Source organism: Eucalyptus grandis, chromosome 10, assembly GCF_016545825.1.
Source record: "Eucalyptus grandis isolate ANBG69807.140 chromosome 10, ASM1654582v1, whole genome shotgun sequence".
Lineage (NCBI taxonomy): Eukaryota > Viridiplantae > Streptophyta > Magnoliopsida > Myrtales > Myrtaceae > Eucalyptus > Eucalyptus grandis.
Genome location: NC_052621.1, coordinates 35,937,126 through 35,959,792, shown reverse-complemented (window position 1 = coordinate 35,959,792; position 22,667 = coordinate 35,937,126). Strand labels below are relative to the sequence as shown.

At 39.7% G+C, this 22,667-nt stretch overlaps 1 protein-coding gene and 2 pseudogenes across 1 annotated transcript; 1 reads left to right on the top strand and 2 right to left on the bottom strand.

Annotated features, from left to right (window-relative positions):
• Window positions 1-435: 435 nt before the first annotated feature.
• On the top strand, window positions 436-1,106 carry LOC104424146 (annotated as a pseudogene).
• A 1,574-nt stretch (window positions 1,107-2,680) lies between these two features.
• On the bottom strand, window positions 2,681-10,481 carry LOC104423045 (annotated as a pseudogene).
• A 3,063-nt stretch (window positions 10,482-13,544) lies between these two features.
• On the bottom strand, window positions 13,545-20,041 carry LOC104422293. Its single transcript, XM_039303042.1, has 5 exons — window positions 19,778-20,041; window positions 14,125-14,283; window positions 13,974-14,027; window positions 13,741-13,827; window positions 13,545-13,664 (listed from the first exon to the last, which is right to left on the bottom strand). Exons 1-5 carry the CDS (start codon window positions 20,039-20,041, stop codon window positions 13,545-13,547), a joined length of 684 nt encoding a protein of 227 aa, XP_039158976.1.
• Between the last annotated feature and the right edge of the window lie 2,626 nt (window positions 20,042-22,667).

Here is a 22,667-nt window from a genome sequence, read left to right as displayed (position 1 = left end):
GTATTTTCTTCAAAAACAACATGAACTAATCAAACACAGAAACTATACATAAGCATGTTGTATAGGAATTTGAGAGTGGTCAGCTAGGACAGACTTTGCTGCCTCTTCTCGCTGAGAAGGTTATGAACCAATGATCTTATGAAAAATGGTGAGTAAGTGGGTAATCAGAACAAAGAGAAGGATGAAAAGGCACATGGTGCTGTGTGACGTAATTCTTCGACTCAATGCTCTACATTTGATTCTTTTAATGCCTGTCTCAAAAATTGTATCTCGAATCTTTTGTTAGGTTCTAGTCCATGTCAATCTTCAAGAAACTTTATAATCTCCATATCTGGTCCTTCAACAAGTCAAGAAGTAATTTTCTGTGAGTCCAAGCAATAAAGCACTTTTGGTGTTCTCTCTGTTTGTGCTGATAAGGTGGTGGAGTGGAGGTTGATGAGCATGTGTGATGCAGAAAGAAGACTCTTGGCAAACGCCCTGCTTGATATGTCCAATGAATGGTTCGTCCTTGTCTCTGAATTGTGCATTCCAATTCAGAACCTCACCACCGTCCATACTTACATGTCACGATCCAAGTACAGCTTCATCGGATCTTTTGATGAGGACGGTCTCTATATGGAAGAGGATGCTACAACAAGAAGCTGGCACCAGACATCAACCATACCAAGTGACATAAAGGTTCTTAGTGGTTCGAAGTGAATTGTAAACTGGCCATAGACATAACAGAAGATTCGACCTACTACTCTGAAGTCCAAGAAGTTTTGCAGACCTACATGTTATGTGGATGAATACTACTTCCCTATGTGCTAACCATCCAATCTCCGGATCTGCAGGCAAATAGAGGCCTCACTTGGGTGGTGGACTGGTCGAGAGGCGGTCCCCACTCTGCTACGTTTGGCGAGGTCGATATCACAAAGAAATTTTTCAAGAAAATTTAGGAAAACTCCTCATGCAGTTACGACGATCAAACGCATTCACTTTGTTTCCTCTTTGCTAGGAAGTTTGCTCCTAGCGCTTTAGATTCTGTCAGCTTTAGCATAGGACATTTTTGGGTATTGATGAAGGTTTCGGGAAGGACATTTGCCAAAATTCTCATGAGGCTTTGACTTGAATCTTTCGCCTTTGGTAGGGCTTATAGAAGTAATGTCAATGATCATTTTTACACGAGAAGAGAAGTAGCCATCTAATTCCTAAAGCAATTGCATGTCCTTTAAATAACAGGTGATATGTTACATGGTGATGTAGCATGGGGACAAGCACTAGTTTATCCCGGTCAGAGATAATCACGTGGTATCAGATGAATATGCATCCATACCTAGATTCTGGAGGACTATAAAGATGGTTGCGAGATATAGCACCCATCTGCTTTCTTTGGGAGAACTATACCATTAAGATCATAATGAAACTGGATCAACCGCACTCAGTCCAACAAGAGGTGTAAAAATGGGCTCATACTTTATTTATAGGGGTTGCATATCGGTCAGAAGCTTTTAACAACCCAACTAAAAATGGGTCAAAAAAGTGAGTTTGATTTAAATAGGTCAAAAATGGGTCAAAACTTGTGATCTATTTTCGATCTATTTAAATATCAAGTGGGTTAAAACCTTAAAACCCATTTCTAAATTTCCAACCCAAGCTCCACACAATCTTTCCCTCTTTAACTTTACAAAAATGTTTTTTAATAAAAAAATCAAAATTATAATTATTTTCATGTTTCAATTTTCTTTTCTTTTTTTTTTTTCTTTTTTCTTTTTTTTTTCTTTCTTTTTCCTCTTTCCTTAGCTGATGGCGGAACGGCAACGGCCAACAACAAGCCAAGCGAGCCTCAAGCTCGCCGACATGCGAGCTCGTGGTAGCCAACGACTGGAGAGGCTCGGCCTCGACGACGACTAGCGAGGCTTGAACTCACCGTGGCCGGTCGCCGGTTGTCGTTGTGGCCAGCGGCCAACCAAAGAAGAAAAAAAAAGAAAAAGGAAAATATAATAACTAAAAATAATATTTTTTAAAAATAAAAATAATTAAAAATTCGATTTTTATAAAATATTTTAAAAAGGTTTATAAAATATTTTCATTAAATTTGTATTGCGTAAAAGTGTTTTAGCAATACTTTTTTTTATAAAAAAATTATAACAATGAGCTTTCTTAAGTTTAATTAAAAAAATTTCATATTACGTTTTCAATTATCAATAGTATGTTCACTTCAAACAAGAGACGCATGTACATGGTCTAATTCTTTATAAATATTTCAATTTATAGGTTTTTAAAAAAATTATTTTATTTACTATTTTTAATTTAATTTGAATTTTTAATTCAATTAACATATAGTAGGTGTGAGTTTTTCTAGAATATTAATAGGTTTTAGCAATATGGGTTGGGTTGGGTATAAGTCACTTGATTTATACTACATGAATATGGGTCATAACGGGTTAAATGGGTCAAATATGGGTCAACCCATTTTCGACCCGACCCAACCCACCCATTTAACAGGTCTAAATCCAACCCAAAGTTGCGACCAAATCAAATCTGTTTAGGTAAAATTCTTGAAAGTATAAACAAGACAATGCATATGCAACCAACTTACTGTAGATTCGAACACAGAAACTCACAGAGTAGATAAAACTCGGGTCTTAACATTACAAGCGGAGACACTAGATACCACAAGGTACGTAGGAACCCAGGTTCATATCCAGTCACATTTACAAAGGAATAATAAGTTTCTTAAGACATCTAACAGGATTCCCACACCGACGTAAGTTTTACATTAAATGACATTCCATTCTCAAATAACTGAGACACCTCAACCTCTGGCCTTGAGCTCTGCAAGCCGTCTTGAAAGATCATCTTCATCAACCTTTTCCGATGATTTAGTTGGAATTGCATGTGCAGCTGGTTGTGGCAAACCGACAGAGACTTCCAGTCCGTAATCATCTGCTGCTTGCTGCATCAAGTTGTTTACTTCTTCCTCTGGAGTCGAAAGCGACGTCGACCCAGCCATTGCACTCTCCGTGAACTCTGCCTGCACCTACATGTTCGCAAGCTGCTTTTCAAATGAATCCATTGTCTCTGACATCTTTTGCAAATTACCAGCAGAAAGAAAGCATACCAATTGTGCAGGGCGGATTCAAGCTAGTCAATACTGCAGTTACCCAGGGGAATTGAAAAGGAAATTAGCCATGAGCAGAGATTTGAAATGTAAGGCTGCGTTTGTTTTCATTTCTTTCTTCTGTTTTTAAACAAATTTTTTGTTTTTTTGTTCCTGGGAACAAAAAAGGAACAGAAAAGCGTTTGTTTGCGTTTTTGTTCCAAAATTATTTTTTTGTTCCCAGAAACACATATGGAACATAAACAAGAAACAAAAAAAAAAGTTGTTTCTTGTTTCTGGAACACATTTTAAGAACAAAAAAGGAACAAAAACATCTCCTCTCGTGTTTCTTTTATGTTTCTTGCTCAGCCGTTCGAACACCGTCTCTCCTCCTGCATCTTCTCCACCGTCGTCTTCTCCGACGCCTCCCACTCTCCGACGCCAACAGCCACCTCTGCCTCGAGACCATCCGACTTCTCCACCATCGTCCTCTCCGGCGCCGACAGCCACCTCTGTCTCGAGACCATCAGGCTTCTCCACCGTCGTCCTCTCCGGCGCCGACAGCCGCTACTCCTTCACCAGGTGAACCTGCTCACTTTGCTCCTTCACCGATTGACGAGGGCTTCGGCGAGAGCCACCCCTCGCAGATCTGGGCGATGGCTGCTCAAAGCTCGAGCGTAAGGGCTTGCTCAAGCCAACGCTTGCCCAAATCTACGAGACGCTTGCTCGAGCGAGTCTCGCAGATATGGACGAGCGTTGCTCGCCAGATCTACGGCAGCGGCTCGTTTACTCGCTCGAGATCTGGACCAGCATGCTCGCCCAGATGAGCAACTCGCTCAAGTGTTTGCTTGCTGCCGAGATCTAGACCAGCACACTTGCCCAGATGAGCAGCTCGCTCGAGCGTTTGCTTGCAGCGAGTCCTACTCTACTCGAGCAAGCAGAGCAACAAGCCCTACTCTGCTCGCTCATTGCTTCTCACGCTCGAGCGAGCAGAGCAATGAGCGTGAGCAACAGCAAGCGAGCAAAGTAGTGAGCGTTTGCTCGCTTGCTTCTCTGCTCGAGCGAGCAGAGCAGGGCTCCTGCTCTACTCACTCGCTGCTGCTCACGCTCGAGCGAGCAGAGTAGCGAGCATGAGCAACAGCGAGCGAGCGGGAACAGCGGCGTCCGCTCGCTTGCTTCTCTGCTCAAGCAGCGAGTAGCGAGCCCCGCTCGCTCGCTTGCTGCTGCTCACGCTCGAGCGAGCGAGCAACGAGCGTCGCTCACTTGCTTCTCTCGCTCGCTCGTTGCTGCTCACGCTCGAGGGAGCAGAGCAACGAGCGTCTACTCGCTCGAGCGTGAGCAACAGCGAGCGAGAAGAGCAGCGAGTGTCTGCTCGCTTGCTTCTCTACTCGATGCTCTGCTCGCTCGCTACTACTCACGCTCGAGCGAGCAAAGCAACGAGCATCTGCTCGCTTGCTTCTCTGCTCACTGCTCATGCTCGAGCGAGCAGAGCAGCGAGCGCCTAATGATATTGATTATTGAACTTGTTGAAGATCTTTGGATTGTGTTGCAACTAGGAGAGATTGATGCATAGGTGGATGCATCCTAATACTGTTAATTCTTGTATTAGTGTCAATCCCGTTGATCAAACGATAAGTTAACATGATTGTATGAATGACACATTAAACAGAGAGAGTATTGTTTGATGACTAACAAGTATGTCTTTCCTTAAGCGGAAGTTTAGAATATCCCAAAATTTTAGATTGCATGGAAGAGTCCCAGTTGAAAAAACACCTAATTCTAAATTGTCATCACATTATGTGATTACTAGGGTACTCTTTTTGGGAGCTTAGGCGACATAAACCAAATTGGGTTCTTACAAATATTGACAAGATAATCATTGGATAAAATAAATGTAATTATAAGAAGCGAGTCAATTTTTCTTATTGATCAAACGATAAATGGAAAAATCATACAAGTAGTATTAAAAACACGCAAATACTTTCAAATGATAGACTTGGAGTTTATTGTGGAAGCCACTTTCAAAGAGAGGAAAAGGACCTCTCAAAATCTCATCCCTTCTATTATAGTAACACGTTACATTTTCTAGCAAGTTAAGTCATTGAAATCATTTAACTAATTACTTTATAAAAGTTGTGAAACTTAAATAATCATTTTCAAAGGATTGTTTTGCCAAAATAGGCTTGGTACAGTGATTTTTGGCAATGATAATGTCCGTCTCCATCATTTGATTTTTGTTGCAATGTGGAATTAAAACTTATCTTGTATTGTGGAAGCCTCTTGCATATTTGCACTCATTTTGGTGACTGTTTCCTTCTCTTTTCCTTGTTTCTCACTCTATCTCAATTAGTTGTCTCCTTCCCAGGTGAACAATACTGGTGTTGGTGGATCCATTATCGACGTTGATGCTTTGAGAACTTCGGTGGACCCATCCAAAGTTCCGCCTTGCCGGTGCCAATCCATGAAGACATATTCTTTTTCCCTTGCTCTGTCCGCAATTTGCCAGTCCCTGCCACATAAATCGCAATTTGCTAACTTTGGAAACAGTTATCTGCATGCTAAGGTTGGCATTTCGGCTTCTTTTTTCATTGTCTTAATCTTAGAGATCTTATAATTTAGTTGGACCGTGCACAAAATAGGATAGGGTATACGGATCCATATAGGTTACCATGCTGATTTTGTGTATGGAGTGTAGTTCTTATGGTTTTATGTTATTGATTTAATTCATAACTCATGTGATGCTCAACCGGTCAAAGATTCAATGGCATCTGAGAGACACTCATTCAATGCAAAGTGGACAGAGTTTGTAACCAATATACTTATCGGTTTATTGGTGGATGAGGTAAAAAAGGGAAACCGCACCTCTTCCACTTTCAACAAAGCGGGGTGGAGGAATGTATAGTCTGAACTCAGTAGACAGATAGGATTCCAATTTACCATGGTACAGCTGAGGAACAAGGTAAACAAACTGAAAAAACAGTATGGCAGTTTTCACAAACTTATTTCTCAGTCGGGATTTGGTTGGGATAATGTGAACAAAAGAGTTGTTGTCGACGATCCAAGTATATGGGAATCCAAAATCAAGGTATTTCTTAACTTTGTGGTCATTTTGATATCATTACAGATGTCAATTTTAAAATATATGATTATATTGCTGAAATGTCATTATTGTGAAAATTGTAGGATAATGTCGAGTGGGCAAGATTCAAGAAGAATGGATTTCCTCAATATCCTAAGCTCTGTATTGTTTTTGGTGGTACATATGCTACTGGGGATCACGCCATAGGAAGTGCTCAAGATGTGAATGTGTTGGATGATGATGACCAATGGTGATGACAATGTAGGTGGTGACAACAGTGGTGGCGATACAGATGGTGTCAATGCAGGTGGTGACTATGATGGTAGCAATGCAAATGGTTTCATTGGACATCACAGTGATGACAGACTCTTTACAACAGACGATGCTAGAACTTCAGTTCGTGGAAAGCACAAATTGGATAGAACTCCAAATAGTAAGCGGAGAAGAAAGAGTAACTAATCCGGTATTACTGAAACTTGCAGAGCCATACAAGATTTTCTGAAAGTTAGGTCATCAAGTCAATCTGATGGTGGCTCTGCGAGCTCAGGGACTACACAACCACATGTAGACCCTTTCTCCGTATCTGTTGTGGTCCAGATTCTACTGAGTATGCCCGAGATAGAGCAAGATGTTTACAATAAAGCAGTGGAACGAGCATGCGCCAGTTGTGAATGGAGGGAGGCTTTCATTATATCCACACCTGCAAGGAGGATTGGACTTCTTCAATTCTTTTAGTAGATGTTTGGAAATATATTATGAATTGCATGGAATTTCATTAGACTGTATAACTTATATTATCTATTAATCTTTAGTTTATTCAAATATGATTAGTGTTGAGACTCTTGTACTTATATGTAATGGCATATCTTATTGAGATGTTATGACTTATGTTATTGATTGTTATTGGGATGTGTTTTCAAAATCTATATTGATGTTTTGGTCATTTTTGTGATTGTATAGGTACTATGGAAGGGGGATCAAATAATGTGTCTAATGAGCAAGTACAACCAGTTGAACAATTCTTGGGTGATGATATTAACATATTGGTAGCGTGGTTCTGCTTAGCTACGATGGACACGTCCTTCCATACGAGAAAACCTATTAGGGACAGTCAATTATCAGGAGCAGAATGGATAATGGAGATTGTTTGTGGACATTCATATAGGATATATGAAGCATTTAGGATGGAGAGACATGTTTTTCTGAATTTATGTGACTTAATGAGGGTAAGGGGTTAGTTGAAAGATAGTCGATATGTTCAAATAGATTAACAAGTTGGGATATTCTTAAGTGTGGTTACTCACAATAACTCAAATAAAGATTTATGTGAGAGACTCCAACATTCAGGAGAAATGATCAGCAAGTATTTAAACAAAACGTTGAAAGCAATGATCAAACTTTCAAAGGAGATAATCAAACCACCGTCCTTTGACGTCATTCCACAATAAATTCTTATTGATCCTAGTCATAAACGCTACTTCAAGGTATGATTTTTATATTGATTTTATACCGTCAAATACATGTAGTTGATAATCTTATATGATATTAGATTGTTAATATATTGACAAGGCTGCGTAGATGCTATGGATGGCACCCATATAGATGCTACCGTCCCTGTGTCTCAGCATATTCCAATTAGAGGTAGGAGTGGGAGAACAACCCAGAATGTGCTGTGTATTTGCTCTTTTGATATGAAATTTACTTTCGTGTATGCTGGATGGGAAGAATTTGCCAACGATTGTCGAGTGCTTTCAGCAGCACTCGAAAATCCTCAACTGCAATTTCCCTGACCACCACCTGGTACTTACTTTGTTTATGAAGACAATTTTATGATTATATATTATGGTTGAATATCACAACAAATTTATATATATCATGTTATAGGGAAATATTACGTGGTAAATTCGGGTTATGCAGCACTTCCAAGATTTTTAACTCCATTTAGAGGCGATCGGTATCATCTAAGCGAGTATAGAGGGAATGGGGGACGACCAAGGACAGCAAGAGAATTGTTCAACAAGAAGCACTCTTCACTAAGAAATGTAATTGAGAGGTCATTTGGGGCATTGAAGAATCGCTTCACCATTTTGAGACAAATGCCTCCATTTACAATTCGGAAGCAAGCACTTGTTGTAATTGTTTGTTGTGCTCTCCATAATTACATTCATGATCAAGATGCGATGGATAGAAACTTTTCCCTATATGGAGATCCGGAGTATCCATGCGGACGTACAGAAGTGGAGGTTGCAGATGATACATTGCATGATGCACCTGGAATAAACATGCTTAGGACAAGGATTGCAAATAAAATGGCGAGGGATTATAATATGCCTAAGATTTCATGACTTTGTGTTTCCAACTTTTGTAATTTTGTTTTTAAGTACTCACTTATCAAATTCAATGTGATGAAGTTGAACAATGAACTATATTACTTCATTATTGTGATGTTATGTATGAAAGGGTTTATGTAGAGATCTATAAAATATTCTTCTTTTAGCTAGCTCTTATTGTACAAATTTTACTTACGAAATTTTGTTCCAAGTATGCACATGACCATGTTTAGAATGTTTGTCTTCACCCACCATGAACAAAATTAAATTGATGAGCATTTCATTAGAGTGATAATGCAATACCAAGTTTACACTTTATTGAAAAAAAAAAAAGGCACGTGAGAAAAATTTGGTACAAAGTTTATTTATAAAATTTTCTTCAAAGTATGCACTTATAACCATGTTCAGAATGTTTGACTTTACTCACCATGAACAAAATTAAATTGATGAGCATTTTATGATAATGAGAATTCAAAACCAAGTTTACACTTTATTAAAAAAAAAAAAAAAAGCAATTGGGAAAATTTTGGTACAAACTTAAAAAATTTTCCTCCAAGTAAGCAAATATGATCATGTTTAGAATGTTTGTTTTCACTTAATATGAACAAAATTAAATTGATGAGCATTTCATGAGAATGATAATTCAATACCAAGTTTGCATTTTATTAAAAAAAAAAAAACACTTGAAAAAAAATTGGAACAGAAATTTTGTGTCGTTACCAAACGTGTTTCTATTCTTTTCTATTCCAAAACAGAAATTTTGTGCGGTTACTAAACGTGTTTATTTCTTTTTCTATTCCAAAACAGAAATTTTATACAGTTACCAAACGTATTTTTTTGTTCAAAAGTTATTCCCTGGAACAGAAACACTTTTTTTTATTTCTGTTTCCTGGAACAATTTTTAAACAAAAACGTTACCAAACACACCCTAAATGGCTAACTTTTCAGAGTCTGATGAGAAAATGTGAAATCCAATTTAATAGGCAAAGAATATCAAAATGGATTTCACAAGAATTAAGAATCCCTCACATCTTAAGACCCCTAGTCATCTTGTCTGTTTCACTGTCCGCAAAAGATCACCAGGTCTCATCTCACATTCTAACAAAATAACCACCCGATACATGAATCTACCCCAAAAAAAAAAAGCAGATTTGTAAGGGCAGCCTCCAGCGCTCTTGTCCATGCCACATGAGTTGGAGACAAACTGAGGCTGGTTGTAACACGCTCATCCTGAGGATAAAATTTCATTACATATGCATCAGAGACGTTATTCTTAGCCTCACTTGCAAAACACCAATAGAATGCAGAACTTTCGTCTTGTTTTGGACTTCGAAACCGTGTGTCGCCCTCGCTAACAAAAATCTCTCTTTAGAAATGCCCTAAAAACATGACACTTTTCTAAGGGTAAAAAAACATCCCTTGCCTGTTAAACCATAATGACATCCCCAAGCTTTTTTCCTCAAATCTTCATTGCATTTAGGGATGATGCAAGGGACACCAGCTGCAACACAATTAACATGCCAAGCTAGAAACAGGAATGAAACAAGGAAAAAAAAAAACCTCCTCTTTGCCTAACCATTCCTGACTTCTCTATGATTCTATCCCAAGGTCAACGGACAACATATAGGTACTTGTCATCATTCTAAAGGTTCTCAGTGGACTTGATGATCGTGGTCATCTTGGCCTGAGTGCCCAGCCGTGCCACGACGGCGTCGAGGTGCAGGTGCTCATCCGCTTGGTGCGCTTCCGGATGGGCGCTCTCGGCGTAGATGCGGGCGCCGTCCATGGTGCCATTCTCGATGGCCTTCTTGACCTTGAGTTTCTCGGCCTCCCGCTACTTCTCGCAGTTCCGCGCCTACCGCTGCAGCAGCGACTTGGAGGTGAGCTTGAGGTCCAAAATTTGCTTCCGAAGCTGCTCGGTGCTCCCCATAGATCGCGATCGCTGACCTTACGTGAGATCGATCGATGGATTGATCTAGGGCCTGCAGAGAGAGACTGGAGAGAGAACTCGATTGGAAACGACTCGGGAATTCTCGAAAGTGAAGAGGCTTCGGAGAAAAAGCGAGGTTCCCACACGTCTGCATGCACACGCCCCTCGGGGATGAATCCCCGTGTAAAGACCATTATGCCCCTGTTATTTGAAACGTGTGCAGCACTCTTTTCTGAATAAAATGCACATTTAAATTGTACTATATGAAATCGAGGTATGTGACTTTTTTTAAATTTTTTTTATTTTCCTGAAAAAGTAAATATGCATATAGATCGCTTGATAAATGTCACCGTTAAAAAGGCACGCACAAATGATAACCACAGCCAAATGCAGTCTATAGCATGTTACGACTTTCCAAGTCATTAGCACGCAAGGCCAAAATCATGAAAAGTTCAATTGAGGACTTCACGGGGTGAAAAGTGCCTCGAATGAGGATGACATCGGACCAGGTTGGAGAGCATCATGTCCCTATACTCCGAGCACGTGCTCTTTCGTGATTGCTCCAACATGCGATGTCACAAATGGAATTGGTGAAACATTCGAGTATTATTATTCCGACTTGATTTTTCTTTGGAAGAAAATTTTAAAAATCATCCTCGCGTTTTAATTATATATTAATTCGCACCTTGAGTTTTAGAAACCTACGATTAACATCCAAAGTTGCATTTAACATATGATCGGACTTATGAACTCGCCATTTTCCCAATTTTGTCCCTCTCATCATTTCAAATCCACCCGCGATGAAAGCCCATTTGCCCAAAACCGCAACCCGCCCACCCTTGAGCCGCGACCTGGCGAGCTATACTCATGTTCATCGAGGTCGACTGAAATCTGTCGATTTTGACTCAGATCTTAGTCGAACTCGATTCGATGCCGACAAAGCTCAAGGTGTCTAAATTCCAAATGTTTCATATTTTACAATACGCGTTTACGTGCTTTGTGAAATTTCCAAATGTTTCAATATGTAAGCCGTCACATTTTGATAAAGTAAAAAATGAAAAGGTGAATGATGAAAATCAATCCAAACATACCCAAAGTGAACAAAACTAAACATCATAGACTTTCATCAGAATAGGATCTATCATGGCCAGTTTTACAATCGTGGCCCCACCCGGTTCTTCGTAGATTTAGATCGACCAGATCCGTTCTTGGACTAAACAAGCGTCACTGCTCACATATTCAACGACTTGATAAGTTAAATGAGCAAGATATGATGGAAGATCTCTTTGTACGGATTCTTCATAAACTTTGTGATCAGGATGTGTTACCGAGAGATTGACTTTATTACGCGCGTTTAAATGAAGCTCTTGAAGAACAATGTTGAAGGGGATAGGATTCGGATCTCACATTGATGTCTTCGCTCTTATTGTGCTTTGAAGGTTCAAGGATGGTCAGAAATGCATTGAACCCTTTGTCTTTGACCAAAAATCACAATAGATGTTCGGCCCTTCCTGCATATGAAATTGCCGTGTTCTTCTACGAATCACTAGATACCAAACAACATGAATGAGCATCGATCTGGACGCAAGTTATCTCCATCAACTTGACTTTTCAAAATTGCACATGTTTCAGACGGAATTCTTGATTTAATCTATGTCCATGTGAAAATATATAATATAGTTTGATCTGGAGATTACCCGGTAAGACAGGTGTCTGAGTTTTACAGCTTAAAGAACTCGAGATCTTAAGGTTCTATTGTCATCGATTCATTAAGACCAAATCTATTAACAAGCTCCTACTTTTAATCTTTGCGCATCTTCTCCCCTCTAAAATTCACTAATTTTTGCTGGAATAGCTGGTGAGGAGATTAATGTGGATGTCTATTTTTGACTTTTGCAAAATCACGAGTTGTTGGGTTGATTCCACATTTTATATGTCTGGTATCAGAAAAAGTAAAACCTCCCCACTTGCACTTCACAGGGCCTAGGCAATCAATAAATTTTCCCAAACGTATTCCGGAATCTCTCTAACTAGAATACAAAACTTTCAAGAATAGATTTTTGAAAAATTCGATTGCATAGCTGGTGACAGACAGCACCTCGTCGAATATGATAGCATCCACTCACCATTTCTTCTTAACCACCAATTTCTAGTAAATTACTCATGTCCCGGACGAATTCCAACATCCTCAGCCTGACGTCACATAGAATGTCTGGTCAGTCATGACTTCGTTTCATATGCTTTAGAAGAGACGTGGTGGAAGGTCATCTAGCTAACACAAAGGAAAAGAGAGAGAAGGACATGTCTACAAGTGAAGCTCATAATTAGTCCTTAACGCTAAGTTTTGCTTAAGAAGGATTCCCTCGCATACAGAGAAATTAAAGAATAGATCTATTATTTAATTAATCGAATAAATAGATAATGAGATGGACCGGTTACCGCTTCTCATCCACAGCCGCAGCAATGAAATAAATTCAACTTTCTCCAAATTCGACTATCCAATAGTTTAGTGCAAGTAGAAAGCCATATTGAAAAAAGTTACTGTAGGATTACCTGTCATAAATGTAGTATTTAATCAATTTTACATCTAATAGTTAATTAACCATAGTAAATGTAATATCTAAGTAGAAACCAAACCTTTTCTACACTGAACAACACTTGTGTTTAGGAGAAAGGAGGAAATGCAATCAAAAAGTACGACTATAGCCAAATGCTCTCTTTTCAATATGCTTACCACTTCATAAGCAGACTTTTAGCAACATTCAGTACATCGGCATCCTTACTGCTAGCGCTAAGCATCTGATAGAGCCAATTTTATTTGGTTACTAAAAGAAAAGGGAAAGCATTTCATGATGGGATCACTATATGGGACACTGAGATGAAAATCCAGGGCCCCCATAATAGAAATTGACACCAAATGTCCCAGGCGGGTCCATGTAGAGCAGTAAGTCATAGCAATTAGGTTTTGTCACAAACGTCTGAAGATTCACCGGGTCTCTCTCAATGAATCCGTCGTCGAGGAATTTAAGATGGCGGAAATAGGACGCCCCTCCGAAGCCTTCGGAAGGGAAATGGCCGCTCCTTATTTGCGTTGACGTATGAGGACCCTCGGCTTTGTGTTGACTATCTCTCCACCCCAATGAATTGCTTCTGCAGGCCCTTTAGATGAGTGAAGAGATCTTTATGCCAGTACCCTACATTTTCATCCTGAATGCGCAGCCACCAATCTCCAGTAACTTGATCCTGAAATATTTTTATTAAGAGACAGAAGACTCAGAAGATATCCCATGTGTATTTACTAAAAAGATTGTTCAATTACCTTCCATATGGCTATAGTTATCTCGACTTGCGGTCCATCATAGATGGAAACTGGTAGAAGCAGATTGTTTGGAGCATATCTGCTGCCCTATTTTAGTCGGAATCCATCGCAGTCGAGATTGTAGCAGGGAGTACGATACCCATCTGCCTAAAGTCCACCCAAGGAAAGCAGGTCAAAATTTGACGTACTTATGAAAGTTGAATTGTAAGCACTGAAAAGAGTTAAGAACTCACGGTATAAAATGTGAACATCTTCGCCTGATTGCGGGGATAAGAAACTGTATCGACCTACAATAGAAACACAAACTACTCATCTTCTATATCTACAAACATTAGAAAGCAAATCATGCTAAAATTTTCGGAGTCGATCAACGTAAGTTCTTACCAACCATCCCGTTTCCACTGTGTTCAAACTCTCTTCGGGGCCTGCTTCGAGCCAAATTTGGGAGAAACTGACTTCTGGATAAACGACGGCAGGATTCCACAAATTTATTGTTGCACGAGCTCCCATGAACCTGCCGTGGGTCAAGTTTACTGTAGCATACTGACAAGTACATAGCAAAGTTGACAAAAAGGGTAAAGAGATTTGGGAAACGTTTCTCTTGTATTATGTATTGTATGCAAGTACATTGCGCCACTTATAATGTAAGAATGAAATAATAAATAAGAAAGATAATATACATGAATCACTATTTCCTATTTATTACACTAATCAATGATCTACAGAAATCAATCATAACCAAAATCAGCTCCAAGATCTTCACTCTTATTTCCAACTCCCCCTCAAGCTAGTGGCCTATATATGTCAAGGACACCTAGCTTGCTCAACAGGAACTTGTGTTGTCTTTGGCATAACGGCTTAGTGAAGATATCCGCAAGTTGTTCTACTGTTCTGATTCCCTTTGTTACGAGAGCTCCCTCCTTGATCTTGTCCCAAGTGAAGTGACAATCAATTTTTATGTGCTTCGTTCTCTCATGAAAAACTAGATTTGCTACTAATTAAGTGCAACATCATTATCACAGAACAATTCACTTGGTCCACCGACTTGTATTCCTAAGTCTGAGACTAGTCCTCATATCCAAACTATTTCGCAAGTAGCTTTCGCCATGACTCGATATTCTGACTCGGCTGATGACATTGATACAATAGACTGCTTTTTTGTCTTCCACGAAATCAACGACTTTCCCAACTTTATACAAAACCAGTGATAGACCTCCTAGTCATTGGGCAAGTAGCATAATCCGTGCTGCCAAAAGGCTGTCATCTTCATATTACACTCACGGGATAGAAATATACCGAGTCCCGGACACCCCTTCAAGTATTTTACAACCTTCAAGGTTGCATTCATATGTGACTGCTTTGGCATATGCATGAATTGGCTAAGTATTTGCACTGCATAACATATCAGGTCTTGTCATAGTAAGATATATCAATTTTCCAACAAGTCGTTGATATCCTAATGGATCCCTAAGTAATGAATCCTCGCTGGATGAAGAGGAGTTGAGATCATACTCATGTGTCATCAACTTGACATTCTGTTCAATGGGAATTACAGCTGGCTTGCAACCTGATAACCCTACTTTAGAGACGATTTCCAAGATAAATTTTCTTTGACTAAGGGAGATTCCTTTATTAGATCTAGCAATCTCGATGCCAAGAAAGTATTTTTGAGAGGTCCCAAATCCTTGATGTGGAAAGTGGAGTGCAAATATTCCTTGAGTTTTGCAACATGAGAATCATTATTTCCCATAACCAGTATATCATCAACATATGTTAGCAAATAAATTGATGAATTTCCAACAGTCCGTGTAAATAAAGCATAATCATGCTTAGAATGCTGAAAACCTGCATGGGTTAATGCAGCAGCAAACTTGGCATACCATTGTCTAGATGTTTGTTTCAGTCCATACAAGGATTTGCGAAGACGACATGCCCGATACTCCTCCTGTCTACGTAATCCTTGGGGAAGATCCATATATATATATATATATATATATATATATATATATATATATATATATATCTCTTTATCTAGATCACCATGAAGAAAGGCATTGTGGGCATCCATTTGATGTAAGGACCAATTGCGTATTGCCGCAACAGATAAGAAGGACTGTACAGTAACTTCCTTTGCTACTGGAGAGAAGGTCTCGTGATAATCCAAACCTTCTTTTGGGTGAAGCCTTTAGCTACCAATCGAGCTTTGTAGCGTTCAATAGAACCATCTAATTTGAACTTGATTTTGTAAATCCATTCACATCCGATGGGTTTTCGATGCAATAGTAAGGGAACAACATCCCATGTATGACTTGCCATGAGTGCATTAAGCTCTGACTCCATTGCGTGTCGCCACCAAGGATCTTTTGCCGCTTCAGTGAACAAAGATGGTTCATGTTCTTCTGTTATTCGACTGATACAACACGTGTTCCAGCGATAATTGGCTAAATGAAACATATGAGGAAATATGATATTGTGTACCTGAAGAACTCGCAGCTGAACATATATAGTTTTTAGTCCACATAGGTGGGCGAGTCTGTCTTCCAGAACATCGAGGTCGTTCAATTGTATGCTTAGGAATTATTGATAATTCAAGATCAACTTGATGTATCCATTGTTGAAGAAGATAAAGTTGGTGATTCCACCTCTGGACTTGGAGATTCCGTTGGTGCTAATGTCATAGAGTATTCCGACGCCACAAGAAATCCAAGCGCCAATGATAAATCTTCATCAAACAAAAAAAAAAAAAAAAAAAAAACGGTTGCTCTCTGATAAAGTGTCTTGCGATGAAGACAACTTTTCCTTGGAAGGAAATACATCTTCATGAAAAATAACAACTTTGTTTGTAAAGAAATTCCCTGTAGAAATCTCCATAACCCGATATCCCTTCTGAAGAGGAGGATATCCCATAAAGACACATCGGGTTGCATGAGGACCCATTTTGTCCTGAGGACTCACATTGGTTGCATAACATAAACAACCAAATACTCTAAGATGACTATTATCCGGCCATTTCTTATAAAGCATCTCAAATGGAGTTTTACCATTAAGAATCTTAGTTGGCATGCGATTAATCAAATAGGCTGCTGCAACCACACAGTCTCCCCAAAAATCGTCAGGAATGGATGCTTGGTATTTGAGTGCACGAGCTACTTTTAAAAGATGTCTATGCTTTCGTTCCATAATTCCATTTTGTTGTGGAGTATAAGTGCAAGAACTTTCATGGAGTATCACATGAGTAGACAATAATGTTATGCAATCAAAGGTAAAGAATTCACGCCCATTATCTGTATGAATTCGATGTACAGATTTTCCAAATTAATTCCTAATTAAGGAAAGAAATTTTGATAAATGAGTAAATGTTTGACTCTTTGACTACATAAGATATAACCAAGTGGCATGAGTATGGTCATCAACGATTGTAAGAAAAAAAAATGAGATCCATCGCAATGAGGAGTATGATAAGGACCCCATATATCCATATAAAGCAATGAAAATGGATTTTTTGCTCAAGAGGTACTAACTGGAAAAGGTGCTCAAGATTGTTTAGCTGAAGGACATATTGGACGTTTCAGGTGAGGAAACCATGCATTGCGACCCAATCGTTGATGAAAAAGGAGATTCTTATTATGACTGATTGCATTACAATAAATGCTCTTATTTAATAACTCTAAATCTCCTGGGGAATTGATCCAAAAATAAAGTCCTTGTGCCACATTACCTAAGCCCATCACTTTGCCAGTCAAATGGTCCTGAAAGACACAATTTTCAGAATTGAATATGGCTTTACAGGAATTATCCATACATACTTTGGAGACAGAGAGAAGATTAAACTCAAAATCTGGAATGTAAAAGACATTTTTAAGGACAAAGTTCTGACTGATATGTACGGTACTGATTTTGGTAACATATGTAATGTTCCCATTTGGAAGACGCACCGTAATAGGAGATTGTGTGTTCTTATGGACATGGGGAAACAAATATTCATTGCAAACTATGTGATCACTAGCGCCTGAATCGATAATCCATGCATCAACAGATAATGAATTCTTTTCATAGAGAAAAGTACCTGAAAATCCCGCACCAGTGTCACTACTCTTAAGTTGGCTCAAAGCTTGCATAATGTTCTCATATTGTTCTTGGGTGATAGTCTGATGAGGTGTCCCACCGTTCTTCTATGCATAAACCTGATAAACTAAAGACTCCCTCTCCTTTTTTTATCATTAGGCCTCCTGTGTAATTTCCAATATGTATCGACAGTGTGGTGTGGACGTTTGCAATATTTGCAATATTTATTTTTAATTTTGGAATTTTGTCCACTGACCTTCGTTGCTGACGTGGCATTTCGTGCACCATAAGATCCCCTATAGGTTGGTGCTGACGTGGCAAAATAGTGTCCCTCTGATTCAGTTGAGGAGAAGCTCAAATGAGAGCCGTCTGATCATGCACGTCGATCCCAGCCATCCAGCCCAAAAAACTAATCCAGGCCGTCGAATCCAACGCGCTTTCCTCAACTATCAAATCCAAAGATTTTATCCAGTCCGTCTGATCCAGATCTGTGATCCCAGTCGTCCATTTGTGAAGACCTAGGGTTGTCTTCCTCCTTCTTCGTTGCCAAGGCCGCGTAACCTCTCATCTTCGTCTATCCACCCGTAGGTTCGAACCCTCCACCGGCGCCAATCATCATCTCCGTCAAAACAAAACCAGGTGGGAATGCCGTGAAGCTTCTTCCTTCACTGACCCGAGCCTACTCAGCCGCGGCAACCCATTGGTTTTCTTCGATTTTGTTCCACAAGGCTGATAACCGGTTGAAACACGCGATGACCGAAAGGTTGCCCTATTTTAATTCGGACAAGGCCTGGGTCAATGAGAATAATCTGCCCAATCTAATTTCCCATACATTTCTCATATGTTTTCCCATACTGTCTTCGAATCTTCTGTTAGAGGGAGGCCAACCGCGACTTCGGGTGCCAAGTAGTTCCCAATCCAGGTGCGTACCAATTGGTTGCATCATCGCCAATGCCTCTACAATCGCTCCCCTATCGGGTAAGGCACAACTCCGTCGATATACCCTTCCTTTTCCTTAGTGACAAGCGCCCGCCGAAGGTCCCGTGCCTAAGAATGGTAGTTCGCCAGTCCAATAAGTTGTTGGCTAATTAGGCGTAGCTCCAGTCCATCCGCCAACGATGTGTAGAGTGGATCTCCAAGCTCCAAGCGGCTGCCGCCATTGAAAGGAAATGGGTAAGGCATGAGTGCATGTTGAACCAGGTAGGGCTCCGTTCCCTGACCCGGTATTGACCCGGGTATGTGACCCGCAATTGTCTGGCCCGACTCACCAGTTAGGTTGGTCCCATACAGAGGTGGGATCTATCCCGACTTAGTGGCCCACTGTACTGTGTGGGATACCACTAGACTGAGGGCCAATGAGTTGGCCTAGGGATTTGCGCTGGAGCAAGGGCAGAAACATCGTTGGTATTATCAATCTGCCCTTCTTGATCAATTGATTCGACTTGATCAAATGGTGAGGGCGTTTGATTCTAGAGTGGAGAATTCTCTACCGAGGAACTTGCAATATTCTTATCCTTTGCCATGGTATAAAAAAACGAATTCCTAATCGCTTTGCTGATTTGTTCAGTAGGAAGAAATTTATAGCAACAGATCAAAAGAAAAACGATGGCAATTCTAGGGTTGCGGAAGCCCAGGGTAAGAAGGTTTTGATACCATGATATAAAGGGAAAAGAGATTTGGGAAAATTTTCTCTTGTATTATGTATTGTATGCAAGTACATTACGCCACTTATAATGTAAGAATGAAAGAATGAAATAGGAAAGATAATATACATGAATTACTATTTCATATTTACTACACTAATCAATGATCTACAGAAATCAATCATAATCAGAATCAGCCTCCAAGATCTTCACTCTTATTTCCAACAAAAGTCATAAAAAGGTGAAACTTCAGTATCAATGCATAAACCAGGAAAAAAAACTCAAAATCAAAGACACAATAAGTCTTAAAGTGATGCGTTTTCACATACCTCAGCACTTCCCTCCGATAATGCGTCATTCCTGCTCAGATTAAGCCACTTCTTGTCTGGAGTCAACAGTGTAACAAATGGAGAACGCCTATCGCTTATCGTAGTAATGGTACTTAGATCAAAACAAACAATTTGAAGAGATGCATTGGTGAACTCACTATTGCCATTGAAGAACAGAGTCGAGTACTTTTTAAAATGAGCCGAGGTAATGCTCTTATTTATGTTATGCATAATGCGTATCCCCTTGAATGACCTAATCGTCATTAATACAGTCTGTGTGGATTACCATTACCACAATGAAGAATATTTCTTCTTTGAGCAAATCTAGATGTAAATCGCAAAACTGACTCTGGAAGCAAAAAGAAATGTTCAAGAATTGGCAATGGAATGGAGATAGGCATGGGAGATTTAGGGCACGCATGGTAACATTTCTATTTCTCCTGATTTCTATTCTTTTGTTCCCTGGAACAAAAAAATAACGAAAATCTATTTGGTAACGCCAACTTATTTTTCTATTCCCGTGAATAAAAAAGTGGCTGGAGAATAGATTTGGAACAAAAACAAGAAAAAAAAAAGGTAGCTTCTTGTTCCCGAACAACTTCTAGAAATAAGTTTTTTTTTTCTTTTCTATTTTTCTTTTGTTCTTCTTCCTTGTTGCAACCACTGCCGGTTGCTTGCCAACCGTCGACCACCTCCTGCCGCCCGCGGCCACCGCGGCTTGGATCACCCGGTGACAATTGCCACCACTCATAGCCTACCAGCCGCCACCCATGGCTCACCAGCCAACAACCACCACCGTCTGCCAACAGCCTGTCGTTGCCAATTGTTGCATGACCATTGCCTGTCGCCGCATGACTGCCAACCATCACTACCGAATGCCACCGCAGACCGCCACCCACAACTCACTGGCCACCGCCGGCGACGGTCGGTGGTCGTGTGGTGGTCGTGCGGCGGTCATGCGACGGTTGTGCAACGGTCGTGCGACAATCGTGCAACGACGATTGGCGGTCCATGAATAAGAATAAAAATAAATAAATACAAAAATCTATAAATTTTTATCAAATGCATTTCTATTCTTTTTCTATTCCAAGAATAGAAATTTTGAATAATTATCAAACACCTTATTTTACTCAAAAATTGTTCCTAGGGTAGAAATAGAAAAAAAAAAAAAAAACTATTTCTGAAAAGAAATAGTCCTCCGGAATATAAATGTTGCCATGTGCACCCTAATCATTTCCCTTCCGAAGATGGGAAGATGAACAGAAAAAAAAAAAAAAAAAAGCAGGTCAACTTTCATGAGTGGAAAAATTACTCATTTTGGAGTGGCCGTCTAGACCTCAAAAGCAGTTTTAACCATGGGGAGCTTCAAGAGAAACTAGGGACAGACTTCAATAGCAAACTTAATCAATGGGAATTATCTACCTACATAAATTATAGGAACAAGACTATTATGAAACGATTCTATTGAAACATGGGATCGATACGAATCAACAACTTCATGGATTGACATGCGAGAAGTAATGGGGATCAATGTAGTGTCGACACTTTATGGAAGCCCTCATGTTGTGTCCGACACTCCAACACGTATCCGACACGCAATCAACGAGTGTTGAAAAATCCGATACGTACTCAACTCTCTTCAATACACTCCGACACACACGGGATTCTAAAATTTTCAATACTTAAGGAGTCAAAATGTAAATATACAATCAAAAAAAAAAAGATAGGGCTGGTGGCCAAGCGCCGCTACTGTCGCTACCACCTTTGAAGGGGGTTGGCAACCTAGTCGGCCCTAGGCAGCAGAGGTGGGAGGCAACCCTCACTGCCCCGGGCAAGGCCATTGTCGGCCAGGCAAGGGCTAAAGAGGCTCGCCCAAATCTGGGGAATGCCTCGACTAAGGCCCGTGCAAGGCTCACCTAAACCTAGGCGACACCGCACCCTCGCTCGGACCTAGCGAGGGTCATCCCCCCTTCGCCACCTCCCCGGCCCCCTCCGACGGTGGCTAGGCACTCTGCTGACAGGGGTAGCAACGTGCCCAACAATGATCGTGCCTCTCTTCTTCTTCTTCTTTTCAGATTTGTTTTATTAGAATTATTTTAGCTTTTTTAAAAAAAAATTTACAATGAAAAAGTAATAAAAATGCCACTTAGGATAAATAAATAAATTTAAAAATACTACCTCAGCAATTTTCCTTTAAACAATGTTTTTTCCCCTAAATTTTATGTATTATTGTAATGGAATGCAATTAAATTTGTCAAATTAAAATAATGACTAATATTAACAAATGTTGAATTAATATTTTTAGTGTGAATTAATTCTAGACTCTTTTTTAATATTAATATTTATGTATTTATATAAAAATATATTTAATATATAACGTGTCGAAATGTGTCAAAATTCTTTATTTTTTAGAAAAGAGGTGCAGCACCTTATAATCTGCTTATCATTCGAGGACTGGATTCTTTACTCGTTCACGAATGCTGAAGTTTAGCATCCTCACCCACTGTGCCGACAGTACATGAACCTACCCTATGATTCTGGAAGTGAGCTGCTTTCCCAAATTCCTCTGCAGGAAAGTGGTCGCTCTCCATTCATGTCATTCTATGATGACTACGCAGAGAACCAGCTAGGAAGTGTGGCCACTCTTTAGAGCCTCCATGTCGGTGTCTTCAACACGTGTTTGACATGTAGTCAACTCTCCCGACATGTCAATAATATGCAAATCTGGAATCCTGACATGAGATTCTAACACACACACGGGTCAATTTTAAAAAATTTCAAGAAATAAGTCAAAATGTAAATATATAAAAAGGAAAAAAAAAAAAAAAGGAAAGGGAGAAGGGAAACTCTATCTTTTGACGGTAAAATGTGGATCATTATTTTTCCTTTT

Excerpts from the sequence above, each read along its gene's own strand:
- LOC104422293 (XM_039303042.1), bottom strand. The coding sequence starts at position 20,041 with ATGACGATTAGGTCATTCAAGGGGATACGCATTATGCATAACATAAAT. Across the intron at positions 14,284-19,777 it reads TATCGGAGGGAAGTGCTGAG|TATGCTACAGTAAACTTGAC; the intron begins GTATGTGAAAAC and ends TGTACTTGTCAG. Across the intron at positions 13,665-13,740 it reads TAACTATAGCCATATGGAAG|GATCAAGTTACTGGAGATTG; the intron begins GTAATTGAACAA and ends AAAATATTTCAG.